This window comes from Etheostoma cragini, chromosome 10, assembly GCF_013103735.1.
Source record: "Etheostoma cragini isolate CJK2018 chromosome 10, CSU_Ecrag_1.0, whole genome shotgun sequence".
Classification (NCBI taxonomy): Eukaryota; Metazoa; Chordata; class Actinopteri; order Perciformes; family Percidae; genus Etheostoma; species Etheostoma cragini.
In genome coordinates this window covers 15,553,445-15,571,958 of record NC_048416.1, presented here as the reverse complement: position 1 = coordinate 15,571,958, position 18,514 = coordinate 15,553,445, and the positions used below count along the sequence as shown (strand labels likewise).

Sequence of the window (18,514 nt, the reverse complement as noted above, 5' to 3'; positions counted from 1 at the left end):
TTTTGGAAAATGGCTGCAATGAAACAAAGAGTGAAAAATTTAAAGGGGTCTGAATACTTTCCGTACCCACTGTATAGGAAGTGGATAGATTGCATAGATATGATAGGTAGATAGATAGGGATATCATGGCTAATTCATTAAGCCTGTGACTTATTCTAATTATGGTGTCATCTCATTAGCATCAACCTTGATTTGGTCAGGTCCATCTGATCCCACTGCAGGTAACAGCCCAGTGTTTTATGGGTAATCTGATCACTGGCGTTGTCATGCAGTTATCCCAATGTCTTTCCACCTGACTACCTGCCCTTCATCCATCACTGACCCTGTATCTGCTTACTTTGCCCTCCTGTCAGTTCTCCATCTGTCTATGGCCACACTGAGAGAGCCATTTCCAACCCTATTTCTCCTCACTGTGTCGCCTTTCTCATAATTAAAAATTCAATTACTTTCAATGATCATTATAAGAGTAATACTTTGTTTAATAAAATGTAGACAAACTGGGGTTTTCTCACAATGCACTTTAACTAATGTACATTGAGAAATGTAAATGTAAGTGGGTAAAACAAGATGGTAATTATCCCACCTCTTGTCCCTCAGCAGAGTGATCACAGCTGAGCAACAGCTGGCAGCAAAGATGATCTCAGACAGATTTACTGGAATAGGCCAATGAATGCCTCAAAGATGGGTAGGGATTTGGAGACATTTGTAATGTCTTCCTGGTGGCTGTGTCAAAAGTACACTCTGTACCCTTTTCATTTAGATATGTTTTAAATTCCATTTCCACAAACTAAAACGGATTTAGAGAATGACTTCTATGTATGAAATTATTAAATTAGGTCTAAACTGCAGGATGACAGGGCTTCTCCCTTAGAACTGACTGAAGACTGACTTTGTCTTACATTTTACTTCATTTTATGATTGTATGATACATCTTAAATGTACAGTATTCTTCACTGGCATAATGAAGCCCTTTCTGTAGATTATTTGAGGATATGTTACATTACTCCCACAATCAACTATAAACTTGTGTTGGGTGGCTAAATTAAACTTTGTTCAAAGCCGGTAGCAAAACGAAAGAAAACAAAATGGGATGCTTACCTCTGCATCACACCTCCTGCTCTCAGGGAGGCTGAATATCTCCAGTCTCCACTCGGCCCTTTGGGCTGCAAGAGAGAAGTAGAGGAATTGAGTGTTAAGTACAGGCGAAAGCCAATACTTTCTCATTAATAAATCATGGAGAGAACTGCTAGTGCATGCGCGTCACGCACACACAACAACACACAAACTCAGTCACACACATAGACAGTCACAGCAATGACAGTTTGCCCCTGCGTTTGGAGAGAAGTGAGTGATGAATTACAGCTTGCAGGTGCACTCCTCCCATCCCCACACCCTCTCCTCCTCCCCCATTCCCTCCCTATTTCCATCCATGTCCTCTGAAAAAATTATTTCTTTGAAAGATTTCACCCCAGCAGCCTACTGACCCTGGTACTGTGATGCATAGGCCTGGAGGCCACATGCCCAGGGCTGGTGCACTCAGACCAGGCTGTTCTGGGACCAGTCCATTACCATAGTGCTGATGACAGACTCAATTCAAAGCTACAGCTGTCTACCTAATTCCCTCCTCCCATCCCTTCCTCTACTATATTTTTAATATTATAATTTTGTTATTATACAATTATTGAAATATCAAATTGTTTTTTGTTCATGCTAGGTAATGGTTTCTGAAAGAGCTGCATTGTCTGCTGTATTTTTCGTTGTCACCATACCACCCTCCCTTCCTCTACTCTGCCTCTTTATATTCACCAACCCTCTCCTGTGCTGTTGAGTTCTTTCTCCCTGTTTTATCCTCTTAACTCTGATCAAAACCTTGAGTGTTGCTGGCAAACAGTCTGCCTGAGTCAGTCTGACACATCTCTCCATGGTAACTGTGCAGAGCTCAGTAGACATTTTACCCTCCATCCAACGCCCTCTTTCATTTCACTCCTGTGAAGGTCACAGGTGGAGGAGGGATGGGGGAAAGATATCAGATTAACCCACTCAGCCTTGCATTTAGACTCTGACACACCACAACACAACAGAAAGACACAAACGGACACCAATCCAACCTCTGCCTGTCTGCCAATGATGCAATTCATTTGTGACATCTTAATAAGAGATTTCCGTGTTTGTGCTTCTAGTAAATTTGATTATTAGAAACCTATTAAGATACAACATTGTAAAACCAGACAAAATGTGTTTAGACTAAAATTCCGCAGTGGTGCAGCTTGCTGTGCAGCAAAATGTGCTGTTAACCTGACCGTATAACTGAGATGAGATTGTATTTTTTTAGCCTGAACCTAAACCCCTGACAGAGCCAAACCAATCTAACTAACACTAAATTACCTTTGCTTGGCCATGCAGTTCATAAGAGACCCATTTGCAATTCCACTTCCTTTCAAATATGACAGATGTTCACTTGCTGCTGAAGCTGCATTGACCTCTATGAGTTTGCAGTGGACATTCATCACCCTTGAAATCCAATATTTGGTCTTAATGAGAGAAGCCTGGTATTCCTCCTGGTCTCATTCAATCAGAGCAGAATGTCTACAGGGATACAGAGCAGTGCAGCATCGGATACACTTGCCCATTCTGAAAACTAAGAATGCACTTGATTATTTGAAGACAATCACTCCTCACTAAGCAATTATTGGCTAGACCTGTCGTTAAGTTTAACATTGAAAGGAAAAAAATATGTTAGTATGGCATTAAAAACAAAAGCTACGTGTCTAGTGTTAACCTTCCACAAAACACACGAGAAGAGAGTGAAACAAAAAACAACAACATTCAAATAAGACCAGATTGTCCACTAATGGGAAGTAAAGGGCTTTGTTAATCATTTGCCATGTTGGAAGTGGCCAAAGGGAGAGGTCGTATGGTGGTTATGGGTGTAAATGAAAACACACACATTAGCACATACACACATTAGATACAACCATCTGGAACCTAAACATGTTCTTTGTCTGATAAACTTCCAAGGATATACATACATGCAAAACTAGAATGTCACCAGTTAATGCAATACATGTAAACAAATAAACCCAAAAAAATCTGACTCATACGGAGGACGGGAAATTTAATGCATTTTGTTTTATCATTTGAAAAAGGGACACACCACCTTTAGTGGATAGAACAAAAAATACCATGGGTTTTTACCGTATTCCTTTCCTTGTCTGGCTGTACTTTGTAAATCAGAGAATAAAGAAAGATTTTGGTTTGGCGACTCAACCCTTTTCTCGCCATTTTTCCATTCTTCCCTCTCTCCCTGAGTGAACACTTCTAGCATGGATACAGAGCTCACACCTCCGCCATCAATACTGTGTCCAATCATCTTTCCTCCCCTGCCTCATCTGCGCGGCGCCAGCCAATCCACGCCCAGTTATATGAAACACATCGTTGCCAATTAATTACACAGCAAGAAGAAACAGGCCATTTAATGAGAAACCTGTCAAGTGACAACAGAACAATTACCTTTAGTATTTTTTTTATTTCTCTTTTTAATCACTTATTCTCTCTTAAATCCTTTTCTGCACTGCATGGACCAACTCAGAGAGGCTCTGGGGCAAACAGAATCATGTACAAAACAAATAACTTTAGTTTTATACTAATAATCATGTGTGATTTACTACAACCACAAATTATCCAAACGACCTTGTGCAACCTTTTACATGGGGAGAAATACATATAATAGGGCTCCCATCTTAATGATAGTCAGACACAGTCTCTGCCTCATTCTTCACCGATACCCAAACTCTGGCTCACTGTTCAGTACCAAAGAGGTACGTGACCAGAAGAGGATATTTTGGTGCAGTGGGACTGGTGGCCCTTGTAGCTGGCGAAGGCTGTACTATTTCCTCTCTACAGAGATGGCCCCTGAATGCCCTCTGGACCTACCGGACTTGACTAGTGTAGCTCACAGCCCACATAAGACAAATAACAATGGCTGTGTGGGGTCATAGGTGAACAGCTAACTTGTTTTGAAAAGAGAGTAAGTAACAGGGTGCAGAAAAAGAGACCAAGAGAGTGAGAGAGATGGTTCTTGAAATATATTTTGAGTACAGCTTTCCACAGAACTGTGGAGGACCGGTGCACTTTAACATCATACACTGAATCACCAAACAACTAGTCTTTACGTGTGTTTCACACTTGCTAAAGACACTACATCTAGCAAATCAGAGTGCACACACAGCCTAAATAAACTACCCTCACTTGTGTATGCCGGGTTTGTAAGATGCAGACCTGAAGATAAATGGCAACTAATGTGAAGACCAGCAAAAGTAATTGCACAAACAAAATGGTGGTATGTCTTTCCTTAATCTGATACTGATGGATCCTAATAATTAGTTTAGGAGAACTTAAAGGACTAAGCATATCCTGGGAATATATAATAATAAATATATATATGTATTTCTAAAACTTCAAACACCAGAAGCACAGATGAAAGCTTTTAACAGATCCTTAGCCATACATGTCAACTGCAATCCTATTGCAACAACACCGCCCTAGAGCAAAACCTGAACCATAACTCTCTGAGAACTTTCCTTTTATGACTTGAGCTTTGTGTGCCTTTTACCGTTATAAGGCAATCTAAAATAACAAATCACAGAGATAACACCAGACACACACCTGAATGGCAGTTGCATCTGGCATACTGAGACGGCGTACAAATAACTGGCTCTGTCCACTATGGCTGGTGACGTAGCTCGAGCCCCAGGTGCCACTGTGTGGTCGTCCCGTGTTGTAGAACATAAAAGTGTCACTTCCTGACGTGGCGGTCAGGCATGTCTTGTAACAGTATGTTTTGGTCATAGACCCATTTCCACGCACTTCAATATAATGCGGTTCCACTTTGAGGTCACGTCGCAGGGCAACATTGTCGTTTGTTTGCCCTCCACCTCCGCCTCCACCTCCTGCGGCTCCTCCACCCCCTACTCCACCTGCAGCTCTTCCTCCACCCCCCCCACCACCAGCTGAGGTGCCCCCCTCTGGAGCACTCTTCTTGGATACGCAACATGGGGAGCAGGAGCCAGGCTGGGTGCAGTAGGCATGGCAACGCACAATGGCCAGCACAAAGATGGTGACTAGGAAAACGAAGGTTGTGGCACTAAGGGCAATGATAAGGTAGAGGGTGACATTGGAAAACATTAGGGGGCTGTTGGGCCTTATGATGCGCTTGGGGTCGGGGGTCAACTTTGGTGGCAGTTCCATTACGTGCACATAGATGGTGGCCGTGGAGGAGAGTGGCGGTAAGCCGTTATCGCACACTAGCACTGTCAGAACGAAGGAAGTGGAGTTCTCCTCAATGACGCGCCTTGTTGTGCGGATCTCACCTGTGTACTCATGCACCTTGAACAGGTCAAGGTCAGTGTTGGTTTGCTGCAGGGCATAGAGCAGCCAAGCATTCTGTCCTGCATCGCCATCCCACGCCATCACCTTGCTAACCAACACTCCTGCTTCAGCGTTTTTCATAAGCGTCTCTGTGGTGCGGCTCCCATTAGCAGGTGGGTAGACTATCCTGGGCACATGGTCATTCTGATCCATAATGTAAACATACACTGTGGCCACACGGCTAAGGGGAGGCACACCATTGTCCTGGGCTTTAATCTGAAAGTGAAACTCTCTCAGCTTTTCAAAGTCGAAGGCTCGCAGGGCATATGCTTCACCTTTATCAGGTTTGATGCCGACGTAGCTGGCTACAGGAATACCATGGTTGTTGTCATTCAGGACAGTATAGGTGATGCGTGCATTTTCCGCAGCGTCAGCGTCAGTGGCCTTAACAACACACAGAGGTGCACCGGGAGCATTGTTCTCTGTAACATAAACAGTATAAGATGTCTGTTCAAAACGAGGTGGGTTGTCATTCACGTCTGCAACGTCCACCTTAAAAGTCATTTGAGATGACAGGGGCGGAGTGCCTCCATCCACAGCGTTGACAGTTACATTGTAGGAGGAGATGGTTTCCCGATCCAGGAAAGCGGATGTTACGATGGTATAGTGGTTCCGGAAAGACTTGATCTTAAAAGGCAAATGGGGCATGATCTCCAGGCTAACTTGTTTATTTGGTCCAGAGTCACGGTCATTCACACTGATCAATGCTACAACTGTGTCAGCCCGAGCATCCTCACGTACAGGGCTGGAGAGTGAAGACAGCACAATCTCAGGAATGTTGTCATTGACATCTAAAACTTCTACAACTACTTTACAGTGAACTGCTACAGGAGATGCCCCCTTGTCCATCGCCTGTATGTACATTTCATATGAGTTTGTCTCCTCATAGTCTATATTGTTTTTCACCCTAATTTCCCCTGTTACTGTGTCCATGGAAAACATCTGTCTGACTCTTTCTGGTGTGTAACTGCTGAAGGAGTAAAACACTTCCCCATTTGAGCCTTCATCAGGGTCTGATGCATTTAATTTGATCACAAGTGCACCCTTTGGAGAGTTTTCGTACAGTTTTACTTTGTACACGGAGCTGTCAAACGCAGGTACATTGTCATTGGCATCAAGAATGCGTACATTAATTTTGGCCGTGCCAGTTCGCTGTGGGGTGCCCCCATCCATTGCTGTCAGGATTAGCTGATGAGAGGGCATCTGCTCGCGGTCAAAGGGTTTTTTGAGAATAAACTCGATGTGCTTATTATTAGAAAAGGGCTTAATGGAGTCCAGGGTGAGGTGGTCGTTTGGGCTGAGGCGGTACTGCTTCACAGAGTTGGAGCCATCATCTGCATCCTGAGCTCCCTCGATGTGGAAGCGCGACCCGGTGAGAGCGGACTCCGACAACTCAAGCTGATATTCATCTCGGGGGAATTGCGGCGCGTTATCGTTCACGTCCAAAATCTCCACCTCCACGTTGTGCAACTCCAGTGGATTCTCTAATACCACCTCCAGGTTGCGTGAACAGGTGCCACTGAATTCACAAACGGTCTCTCGGTCAATGCGGTCACTCACCACCAATTTCCCGGTTTTGTGATGTATGGTGAAATATCTCCGTCCACTGTCCGATGTGATTCTGATTCGTCGCGTGGAAAGTTTTCTCAGGTCCAGACCCAAATCTCGGACAATGTCACCGACCAATGCCCCGTTCTCCAGCTCCTCAGGAATGGAGTATCGAATTTGTGCATTTGTAAGGCCACTGATTACGAAAATAACTAAATATAAAGAAAAAGGCACATTCTCGTTTACACTGTAACAGCATCGCGCAGTCACAGCCATCGCAGGCATGCAGAATTTGCAGACGGTTTGAGAAATATTTCCGCCTTTTCAGCTTGCTGTGCGTGCACACCCGCCTCATTAAAAACAAGGGAATAGTCCGTGCATAACTCCGACTATGTGCAGGACGACCACCGCATCCTCTCTGGTGCCTGTTTAAAGGGAATTTTCCCCCGTGCATCCATGTTTTCCTTTTCTGTGCTGGGTGCTGTTTTTTAAATTTATTTTCTCTATCCTACTGGCAATGCTGACTGCTTTCACTGATGCTGTCTCTCTCTCTCTCTCTCTCTCTCTCTCTCTCTCTGCCTGCGATGGTGTCTGTGGGCAAAAGGGGAGGGGGAGCCACTCGCTCAAACGATGCTGGCTGCATTTCAGCATCTCCGCAAAAAAAAGGCTACATCGCGCACATCTAATACAAATAAAAACACAAAAGACGAAACGATTCTGGAGTTGTATCTATCTACAAATCCGGACTCCGTCCACGAAGCAGCCAATGTCATCTGATTCTGCACACTGATTTCAGGGAAAGGATTTCGAGACAATCGTTTTCCCTGTTTTTGTCAGTGCCACCGCCCTTTTCATTGTGCGCTGTTAAGCTGATTTATGAACCATCCTGGCGTTTACATGTCCTCACTAATGGAAACCCACAGACCCACAAGTACTCAGGGACCCTCGAGCCAAACAGAAAAGCAGATGTCTGATACAAACAGACCATATTTCGAAATTTAAAAGGAAAAAAATAAATAAATATACCAACTGTAACAAAGCTCTAGTGGTTTGGCTTTAGTGCAACAACTCCAACCTAATGTTAAGCAATACTATGTGGTGGAATGTAACTAAGTACATTTACTCAAGTACTTGTACATGAGTCCTTTTTTTCATGCTTTCTACTTCTACTCCACTACATTTCAGAGAGAAATATTGTACTTTTTACTCCACTACATTCATCTGACAGCCTAGTTACTTGTTACTTTACAAATTAAAATAAACACATGTAGTTTATAAAATAGGTTTGATTATAAATTAAACTACCCAACAATATAACAGCCTGCAAGTCCAGCTAAATGATGAGACGATTAAACACAGAAGAGTTTGGATCGTTTCAACTTTCTAAAATGTGAGGATATGTACTTTTTAAACTTTAAGTACATATGATACTTACATACTTTTACTCATGTAACATTTTCAGTGCAGCTATTTTACTTATGAAAGAGTATTTCTACAGTGTGGTATTAGTACTTGTACTTAAATAAAGGATCTGAATACTTCTTACGCTGAGCATAAGACTTTTTTGCATTAGCCAAGTTAAAGAAGAAAGAAGAAAGGATAAGAAATGCCATTTTTTGTTACTTTGTCATGACACTTTTTCTTACAGTGACGATGCTCTGCACTCACACCGTTATGGCTCATTCCCACATAAAAACACATGTCATGAGGATATTTACTGGTGATGACACTAACCAGGTCACACACAACATGCTCCAAATGTAACCCCTCTTCATATCTGGCAAAAATACAACGCTGTCCTCTCCTGACAGGCAGACCTTGTTATGCAGACATTATCTGCAAAGCCACTATTATCTACAAGTAATCACATCTGTATTTGCTACTACACTTACACAGAGCAGCCTTTTGGAGGGATTTTGCACATATCCACACATTTCAAAAATTTCTAGATAATAGGTCATGGAGAGAATTAGTCTTAGGATCAACAACGACACATTAAGTAAGCCACCAACGTTAAATCTGTGTCGATGGGATCTATCGTCATTTTTTATATTTATTAAACAAGTTATATGCGTTGAAGGTGTGGCCTTGTGAGACCCTGAGCCTTCTTGATTGTCCTTGTCCACTGGGCCAAGATGAGCGTCCACTACCGCCCACATAATGTTTTTTTTCTCTTCTGGTGTGCTGCCACTCACCACAAGCCCAGTCTGCCCACGGCAATGACAACACTTGGCATCCCAGGAGACAGAGAGAAGACAGTGACTCACTCGGATGCTGCTAGTCGATGGGTAGATACAGAGTGACTCTTCACACTACAAGGCGACGAAGAGGAGGTGGCAAAATGGGAAGTTATAGAAGCAGCCAAATGTCCATCGAAGGAAGACAAATTACTAGATACATGCACTAATCCTATCTACTGTACATACACTGCATTTATAAAAGACTAAATTTTAGGTATAGTTCATCTCTTACTCTATCAATATAATAAAAAAGTGTACATGTTGTACTCATCTGTAAAAAAAAAAAAAGGGCTGGCATTTAGGCCTACTTTGCTCTCCCACTGAGCAGCAGTGATAACCCAGTTTCTTTCAACTGGTGCCTTTCAGCGTCTCTGATGGTTCTAAATGCATGGTCCGCAAGCGAAGCGTGACATTTAGCAGATTTTCCGGTGGGATACTTGGACCTCTTTGTTTGGCAATGACACAAAAATGAAAACAGGCAATGTTTATCTTGTTGACAACGAACAGATCTGGATTTACACATGACCCTTTCACCTGTCTCTCTCATTCCCCTCTCCTCTACTCTTCCAATATGTTAATGTTACAGGTCTCTCATACCTGTTTCAATTACATCTGTTTCAGCAATAATTGTATGCCGCTGAGCTGTGGATTATTTCATTTTTCACTCAAGGGTGCTGCAGATAAAGCTATCACTATTATTCCACCTCAGACAGATGCCTGTTACGCATCCACAAACACAGATCTCAAAGAGCTAATTGGCTAATTGGTGTTTATGTTTACAGCATCTTGTCTTAAAACAAAACAGGTTGTCAAAACTTAGTTCCCCCTCCTCATCAATTAATTTATTTGACCTTGACATCTTTTGTTTTCCGAAACCCCCCTTCCAACCCTTCCATTTTCTCACTTTTCCCAATCGTCTCTCGCCTACTCTCTCCACTCTGGAGAGCCACCAGCTGCGTCTCTGTCAGACATCCGCTGTTCCAGCGGATGACTGTTTGAGGGGCATACTGGGGTCATAAGTGGAAATCCCTGCCCATCCCTTTTGTAGACTGGTAGACAAAATCAAAAAACAGTGGGTTAGAAAAAAAGTGTTGCCTCAGGCCTGTGATAGATATTGGAATAAGAGTCTTTTTGTTCATTCTCTCAGCCAGAATATTAACACCCCCAAATTGCATCAATTATGCATGATGGCCACCATGTTAATAGCATTCGCTTCACTAAGACTCAACCTCATTAATACTGTAAGGGGCCGCTCTAAAAGCCATTCATATTACTTTCCCTCAGAGTCTCTCATCTGGAATCCCCCATTTTGGTGAGTCAGATGAAAGCAGAGATCCACAGAAAAAGGGGTCACAGCTGGGCTATCATGAAGCAGGACTCCTTACATCACTCCCTCAGTCAACACATATTTAAACAGAATCAGTCATGCAAGAATAAAGGGCATTTGTTGCTGTACACACACACACACACACACACACACACACACACAATCTATTTATAGAGAGACCATATAGACTTTAAATGCTATCCAAGGACAACATGATTTTGTCTAAATGAATGTCAGAGCATAATTTGCTGTCGTTTCCTCTTGTTCTTAAATGGCAGGAAACAGCAATCAAGGGCTTTAATAAACCAGTGCATTGAGTGCAGGGAATATAGGTGCACACAGAGGTGACACTGACTACACATGTACAGGTTCACAGAGAAAGTTCATTATATGCTTTATTTTAAAGCATTTAGATGGAAAGGAAAAACCTTTTTATTCAGGTCCATAATCAGAAACTGCTAGCTCAAATTTTTCATATCAATGTTTTTCAAAAGCTTTGTTTTAGTGCCACTTTGCACAATGGGACAGCAGTAATTCTGAATTATGTTGGTATACTGGTCAAATTTTAAAGGCACAGATCTGATTCTACTTTTTCTTCATGTTAGTTTAAAAAGAATGTGAGGGAGACTAAATGTTTGCAGGCATTTGTGTAGGTGGGCAGCAGCGTACGTGGTGTCAAGAAATGTACTTTCAGATTTAGCCAAATAAAAAAGATTTATTGAAAAGAATTAAATGACAAAACAGACTCTTTTCTTAGAAGAGACAGCAGAAAACAGCATCCTAAACAACTTTCTCACCATTATGTTTGTTAAAGCTACAATTGGAAGTCAACATACATTTTTTGAGGGACGATCACCAGCGAACTATGTTTACAGTGTTGTGCTTTGGTTATCTCTTCTACTGAAACCAAAATATTACCTATGTATGAAAACAATACAGCATCTCTAGTAAAGGTCTTGCTTTATATTTGGAGTCATGCCTCAGTACGAAAGGAGGAGGCCAATGCAACTGGTACTGCAAATATAATTATAATATATGGGTTGAAGAGGGTGATTGAACAACAGGGAGCAGAGGTGGGTGAGACAGTGAAATTGGTCCCTCTGTTGGACTGAAGCAGTAGTACAAGGGTTGGACACGTGATCACAACCCTAATGCCCATCCACACAGGCTTTCTCATTAAGCCAAAGCACTAAAACATAATCCCAGCCATGAGTGTATGTGTGTGTGTGTGTGTGTGTTTAAGAGAGAGGGAGAGAAAGAGAGGAGTGCACGGACGTCAGACTGCAGTGGCAGTCATTTTCTCTCTCATTTTACACAATGGATAAAACAAGCTATACGGCAAGACACCCTCCAGAGGTGAAATGAGAAAGAGCAGTATAAAGGATACATTCTGTAATCGGTAAAAAAACATTTCATACATGTACTGGATACACATCACACACACATAAAATATGGATTCAAGCGCAAAATGGTGTACAGCATACATAGAAGAAGACCATTGGAACTTAAGCATTTTGTCTCCCTAACCAAAATAGGGACTAAACACCCGTCTTTCACAGATAAGCTCATATTATATCTGCACCACTTCTTCAAATGAAATGACAAATGCATAAAAAGTAAATTCTGAAATACAAATATAAATCTCAAAATATTTGATCAACTATATTATCAATACAGACTGAAGAATGGTATTATTTAGTAAATTGACTAAAAGCACCATGACAACGCGGTGTTCTCATACTGTCTTCTCATCATACTTTTCTCTATATGCACAAAACTTTGCCAACTTTAAAATCTCAAAGAAAAAAGCCCCATGGTAACCACAATCTTTTTACTCAGGTGGAAACACAGTAAGCGGATGGAGGAGGCATTCTTTGGGTATGTTTGTTTGTGTTTATCCCTTGTGTACCTTGTTTCAACAATAAAGGGCCTGAGAGAACTAAAAGCAGCCCAAATCCGTCCCTCTGGGGCCTTGTAGGGGTTAAACAGTTCCATGGTTGTCCTGGTTCAGCCTGTGCATACATTAAAAAGATTCTTGTTGTGGCACTGAACAAAGCTATCAGAAAATGCAGGCAGGCTTTGGATACTTCCCTCTTAGGATGCCCTGGCTTTGTATACTTGCCGGATGGGAGAGGATGGAACCCGTGGTTCCGAGCATGACAAAGCTGATCTAATGACGGCAACAACATCCCAATGCCACTAAGAGGGAGCACGGATGGAAGACGGGTTGGATGAAGTGGGGGAGAAGGGGAGGGGTGGTGATAAGTTCTTCCTTTTATCTGTGACCAATTGTAAGCCTGTGATGTTCTCACTCAGCTGCAGGGCATGTATTCAATGTGTTTTTTGTCCATGTCCTCCTCAGAAGCTCCAGTTTTCTCATTATATCATGCTTAATGCTCTAGTCTGTGCTGCCGTATTTGTGACTTTCCCTAAAACCCTCTCCCTTTTTAGAAACGATTTTCTAATCACACGCACTTCTCCCTCGCTTTCTCACTTCCTTTATCCTTCGTCTGAGTTGCCATTTCTGCTCAAGATGCTGCACGTATTTGGTTGGCATCTTTCTCTTTGTCTCTGGCCATCGCCCCTGCCCCCATTGTGTCCACCCTGTTTCCTTCCTGCTTGCATCTATAGTGAAGCACATGCTGGGACTGATGTCTGGGTGGGGGTGGGTACATACTGGCAGCTCCCTGGAAACAAGGCTAGTTCATCATTTCATTATGGCTCAGAACAGTCTCCATGGTAACCACAGATAGCAGTGCTAACCTCACTCACACACAAGGACACACCCTTGTAAAGGAGAAAAACAGGAAGTGCTACATGAGATGTGTGTGTGTGTGTGTGTGTGTGAGAGAGACAGACAGACAGGGAGATAAATAAAGAAGAATAAATACCATTTTCTGTTAACCACCCTGCTGCTATGTCACCTTGGATTAAAACTGGTGAGGTAAGGACATTAATACGTCATGCCTTTGGCCCATCTGCCAAACCTATCTGTGTACTCCACCAATATGACTTAGGTGAATGCTTCATGATAACTGTAGGACATAATCTATGAGCTGTGAACCACTAAGCTGTATGCCTCAACCTGGATAATGTACTATAGAATCAATACTGCAATGCAGCAATGGGAAACAGAGTTAAAAGCTGTAACCGAATACACACTCTAAACCCCATCATAAAAGTCATCATCTTATGCATACTGCCAAAAACCTACATTTCTCCCAATAGCTGTGTGTGTGTGCAATAAGTATATTTTATTATTATCGCAGTCCTATAAAACACACAGCAGGCAATATTTGCCCTATGAATAAAAAAACAGTCTTGCAGCTCCATTAAAATATCCTGTAACACAACACATCGACACAGACACACGATGTTCTGATGGTTGCAAGGATAAAAGCCTTTCGTCCTCATCCACCCAGGTCCTTCGCCCCGCCCAACCGGTTCTGCTGTGACTGACACTAGGTGATGTCGGCCCCGCCCAGCCGCAGAGCAGAGAAGGAGGGAGAGCTTAGTCGAGTGGAGCTGATACCACGGTCGGTACGGAAGCTCCCTGCTGCTGCAGCTGCAGCAGCAAGTAGCGGAAAATTACCTGCCCTGCCCCTCCCCCACCCTTTCTCTCATTCGCTTTTTACGCAAAGACAGCTCTAGGCATTATTTCAGGAACCACAGTGTGGACAGCTTGTACATACAGTATAGCGGAGCCTGTATCTGAGAGAGAGAGGCAGGCAACTGTCACACAGGTTCATTCATTTGCTTCCATTTTTAAACCATACGCTGACCCATTTAGGAGTATGAGCTTCACACAGCATATTTGCATCGCCTGCAATATGTAAAGTCTGGTAGAGAGCGCAGAAAGCCTGGTCCCAGTCTCCTTAACACGAAACCAACCAAACGAACGGAGATTTGACAGATCAGTCCAGGCTTGTTTGTTCTGGGCCACTCCCTAAAATGAGGTCACTTCGTCTGACTCTAAAGCATCGTAGATACAGCACCACAATGTAATGTGAGCTTCACCCGGAATATTTGAACACACTCCAGCAGTATGGAGCAATTACAACATCATTAAAAAGGCCTGCGTAAATGCCACACAAATGTACATAGATTTAAACACTGACAATGTCAACCAAAACAGAAGACACGTGGCGCCTCTGTCCCAGGCCTACTGGGCATGATCAAGGTTGCCTCTACACACATTAGGGACGTTAATGCCAATATATTAGATCGTGTTTACAGCGCTCTGAGGCTGATGGCACACATGTCTGCAGAGATGGACATTAATTCCCTGTTAGTTCTCTCAGCTGCTCCCCTTCTCAGGGAGAGCTGGTGAAGAAGAGGGGGAGGGGAAAGTGATCGGCAGCATGGAGCAGAGGAAGAGAAAAAGGAATAGGCTTGAATACGTTTTGATATTGCAGAGAAATAAAATGGGGAAATAGTGCAGGCAAGATTAAGAAAAATTAAAGGAATTCTGAGGATTTTAACGTTATTTTAATAAAAAATATATGTTTTAAGCAGTTGCAATTTGGAGAGCAGGGTCAAAAAATAAATAATCACAAGAACACATCGTTTCCCAGGCTCACTATTCATAAATATTGAAAGTAAAAAATATGGCTTGCTAAAAGTGAAACTTCCGCATGGTGTTAATCGATTATTAGAAATTCACTATTACACACTAATTATATTATTAGCACTGGGGTTTTGAAACGTAGTTCTTGTAATATTAAGACAATGGGGGATAGCATAATCACAAACATAAGCCTGTATTACAGCAGTGGATTTTTAGGGGAAATGTTACTTAAACAAACAAACAAAAATGTAAGAGATTACTCTGGGTAGAATGCAAAAATATAAGTACAAGCAGTAGAGAATTAAAAGCTGTGATGGTGAATAGGACTAAGGATAATGTGTGACTCAAAAAAAGGTGATGGAAACATCTCAGGAGAAACACATTCAGTTACTGGAATAGAAAAAAAATATATGAATGAGCAATATCAAAGACAGACAAACATGGGAGATATTTTCAGATTAGAGAAGGTTGAAGAGCTATAGACATTTAACACCCATGATCCAACCAAAAAGGTCGGTTGTTTTGCTCATTAGACCAACTCTTACAACAGTGTGAGCATGTACAAATTGTGTTTGCTTGACATCATCCTCACATTCCTGTAATACCTGATGAGATGGGAGGAATAACACCATAATCATTCTTATAGGCCTTCTTCACAGATGACATTTTGACATGAACATAGTAGCAGGTAATAACCCATCTGTGATAGCTGAATTCTATTTAGCTGCTACAGGTTCAGGCTTCTGGTATTGTGCATGCCTCACACTGTCACACTTTTAAGGGACACTTGAACAAAGCAATCGTTAATATTTTCAGTAACACTTGTGCTTTTCCTACTATGACAACTCAAAAGATCTGCTGTCAAAAAGGCCTATATGAATGCATTGAGTTCGATGACCTCACATCTTTTCCAGCATACCCCTCCAAATTTCAATCTGAGCTAAAAAAAAAATAATGAGCCAGAATAACTGAAGAAAACTCCTGTTTGCATGCAAAATGCCTCGAACACAAACTACGAACAAAATCCAAAGAAAAGCTCAATTACAAATATAGAGAGGTAACTCTTTTTATGAGAGATTTGCCTTGTAATTAGACTATATTTATTAGAAGAATAGAAAGATAGATAGATAGATAGATAGATAGATAGATAGATAGATAGATAGATAGATTGATAGATTGATAGATAGATAGTCAAGAACTAGGCCTAAAGTTAATTTGTGTGAGAGTGCACTGACACCTGATAACCTACAGTTTGAATGCAGAACTAGGACAAATGCATATACCTTGACATTGCACAGGTCCAACGTGTAGTCTAACCATCTAAACTAAAGCAAATCAAAACAATGTCAAACATAGCTGCTGTCAATAATTCCCTATGTACAATGCCACTTAAGCCCTCCATCAAGAAACATTCAGGCTATTTATTGGTTTCACTAAGCACAAAAACAAACCAACTTATCATAGGTCATCAAAAAGCTGGTCACTAGCTCCGTTTACTACTGATTTTCCAACTTAGCCATGAGCTCATTCACATAAAAGAAGCCGAGTTTGTAACTGGCCAAACGTTAATCACAGGTGACCTCAACAGTTGATAAAAACTCGATGTCAAGCGCTTGTAAAGTAACAAAAGCAACACTTACTCGGATCGACTGGGGTGATTATCATGCAAAACAATCCACCACATGTGAAGTCCAAAATGTCCACGATTGTGGCCGACAGCTAACGTAAGCTAACCAACTGTCAGAATGGTTGGAAAACAGCTTCAAGCCATCAGTGGCAGCACTGAGCCTAGAACCGCTGCGCACCACATCGTCAGTGAGTGAAGAAGATGAGTTTTTTTGCCAAATCCATGTTTTGTTGACATTCTGGGATTTTGGACAGTGTGAGACAAAGCTGCGTTTCTGTTACATTAACACCCGCATATCATCAACGTATTTCGCCTGACCGGTTGCTAAGCAATTCAACTAATCTCCAGTCAGTTTAGGTTTTCAACATACAAGCGTTTAGTAACTTCAATGGGACATACATATTGGGCTTTTAGCGCGAGCCAAACTTCTCAGGCCAGAAACTTCTCACAGCAACCACTTTGAGTTAACAAAATCAATGTTTCTTACGTCGCGTTAACGTTTAACAATTAACAATTAACAATTAACGTCGCAGAAGTGTGTTGTGACACATGCGTGGTTTGATAAGTAATTTTTAATACACATGTACCCTTTTTGCAAGGAATTGATTGCCATTCAAATCCATGCTAACCGCGAGGAATTCATGTAAACTAGCTAACAACTGCTGTCATCTCTGTTGCGCCGAGTGATTAAGCTACAACTTCGGAACAACATTTCAAGTCCGGGCTACTGGCGGTGAGTACTGAATCTCAAGATTGTTTACAATGCAATTATTTAAATCCATTCTTTTTGACACCAACTGAAGTCTCTAAAATCATTATGATTCCCATAGTTCAGTTCGCATATACTGAGCTGTAGTGTTCCGCAGACACTGGTCTGAACCCGAACTGGACTTGATTGTACTGGTAATCATTGCACTGTGTGTCTGTTGGGTCCATTTACTTTCCCTCGCAAATGCGACTAGGATAAATCATCTTACAAACAGTTAAAACGTAATCGTAAACGTACGTAATGTAGTGTGGTTTGCAGAGATCCACAGGTATGGAATGAGATGAGAAAATACTATAAACGTTTTTTTCTGTCTGTTTTCAAAAAGAGCTTAAGGCAGCAGTTACTACTAACGTTAAATCTTGAATAACCTAAACGGATGTGAAGTAGATCTTCTCAAAACTCAATTTAAATTGTAGGCTTTCCACTTGCTATATATTTACACTTTTAGGTATTTAGTGTCTGGGCCTCTATGCTCAAGCTTCCGATAACTTATGAAGATGTCCCATTTCACGTGTAGCTATTATGTTTTATGAGTGTACTTAACTGTTTTATGAAGAAACTAAACTGAAATAAAGTACACATTCTCATTCATTTAACCTTCACAATGAAGAGTTGTTTATGAATTCTCTTTCTGCCAGAAATTCTGAACTGTTGCTTTTCATGACATTACGCTCAAGTTGTGGTTTGAAACTTTATTATATACGTTATGTTTATGCCTAGTTGACAAAGACACTCTAACAGGCCCCCGCGTTTTCAGAACCATGGACAGCGCTAAGGCCAAAAGCAGCCAGGGAAGGAAGAACAATTAGAGTACTGAAACAAATAATAGGAAACACACCAACATAGTTACTAATTAAGGTACTGTAGGGGACGGTGTATACTAAAATAAATAAAACTAGTGAATCAACTCGTCCCAGAGGGGTTGGATTACATCTTACCTTGTCTGTGTTAGGTAAAGTCTGAGTTCTGGTAAAAGTGTCTCCTCCGTTAATACTGATCAGCTCAGCAT

The 18,514-nt window shown here is 41.8% G+C and overlaps 2 protein-coding genes across 4 annotated transcripts in view; both read right to left on the bottom strand.

Moving 5' to 3' along the window:
• Positions 1-18,514, bottom strand: part of LOC117951262 (protocadherin alpha-C2-like) — a 125,719-nt gene that overhangs the window by 14,825 nt on the left and 92,380 nt on the right. For 2 of the 3 annotated variants that reach the window (XM_034882883.1, XM_034882882.1), the window contains exon 2: positions 1,099-1,163. In XM_034882883.1, coding sequence (XP_034738774.1) covers positions 1,099-1,163 — 65 coding nt within the window. Of the gene's footprint in view, positions 1-1,098; positions 1,164-4,665; positions 7,641-18,514 lie in introns of those variants that run through there. The other variant, XM_034882881.1, reaches the window with a different exon arrangement.
• Positions 15,651-18,514, bottom strand: part of LOC117952250 (protocadherin alpha-3-like) — a 4,863-nt gene continuing 1,999 nt past the window's right edge. Inside the window, exon 2 of the mRNA XM_034884400.1 lies at positions 15,651-15,714. Coding sequence (XP_034740291.1) covers positions 15,651-15,714 — 64 coding nt within the window. The remainder of the gene's footprint in view (positions 15,715-18,514) is intronic.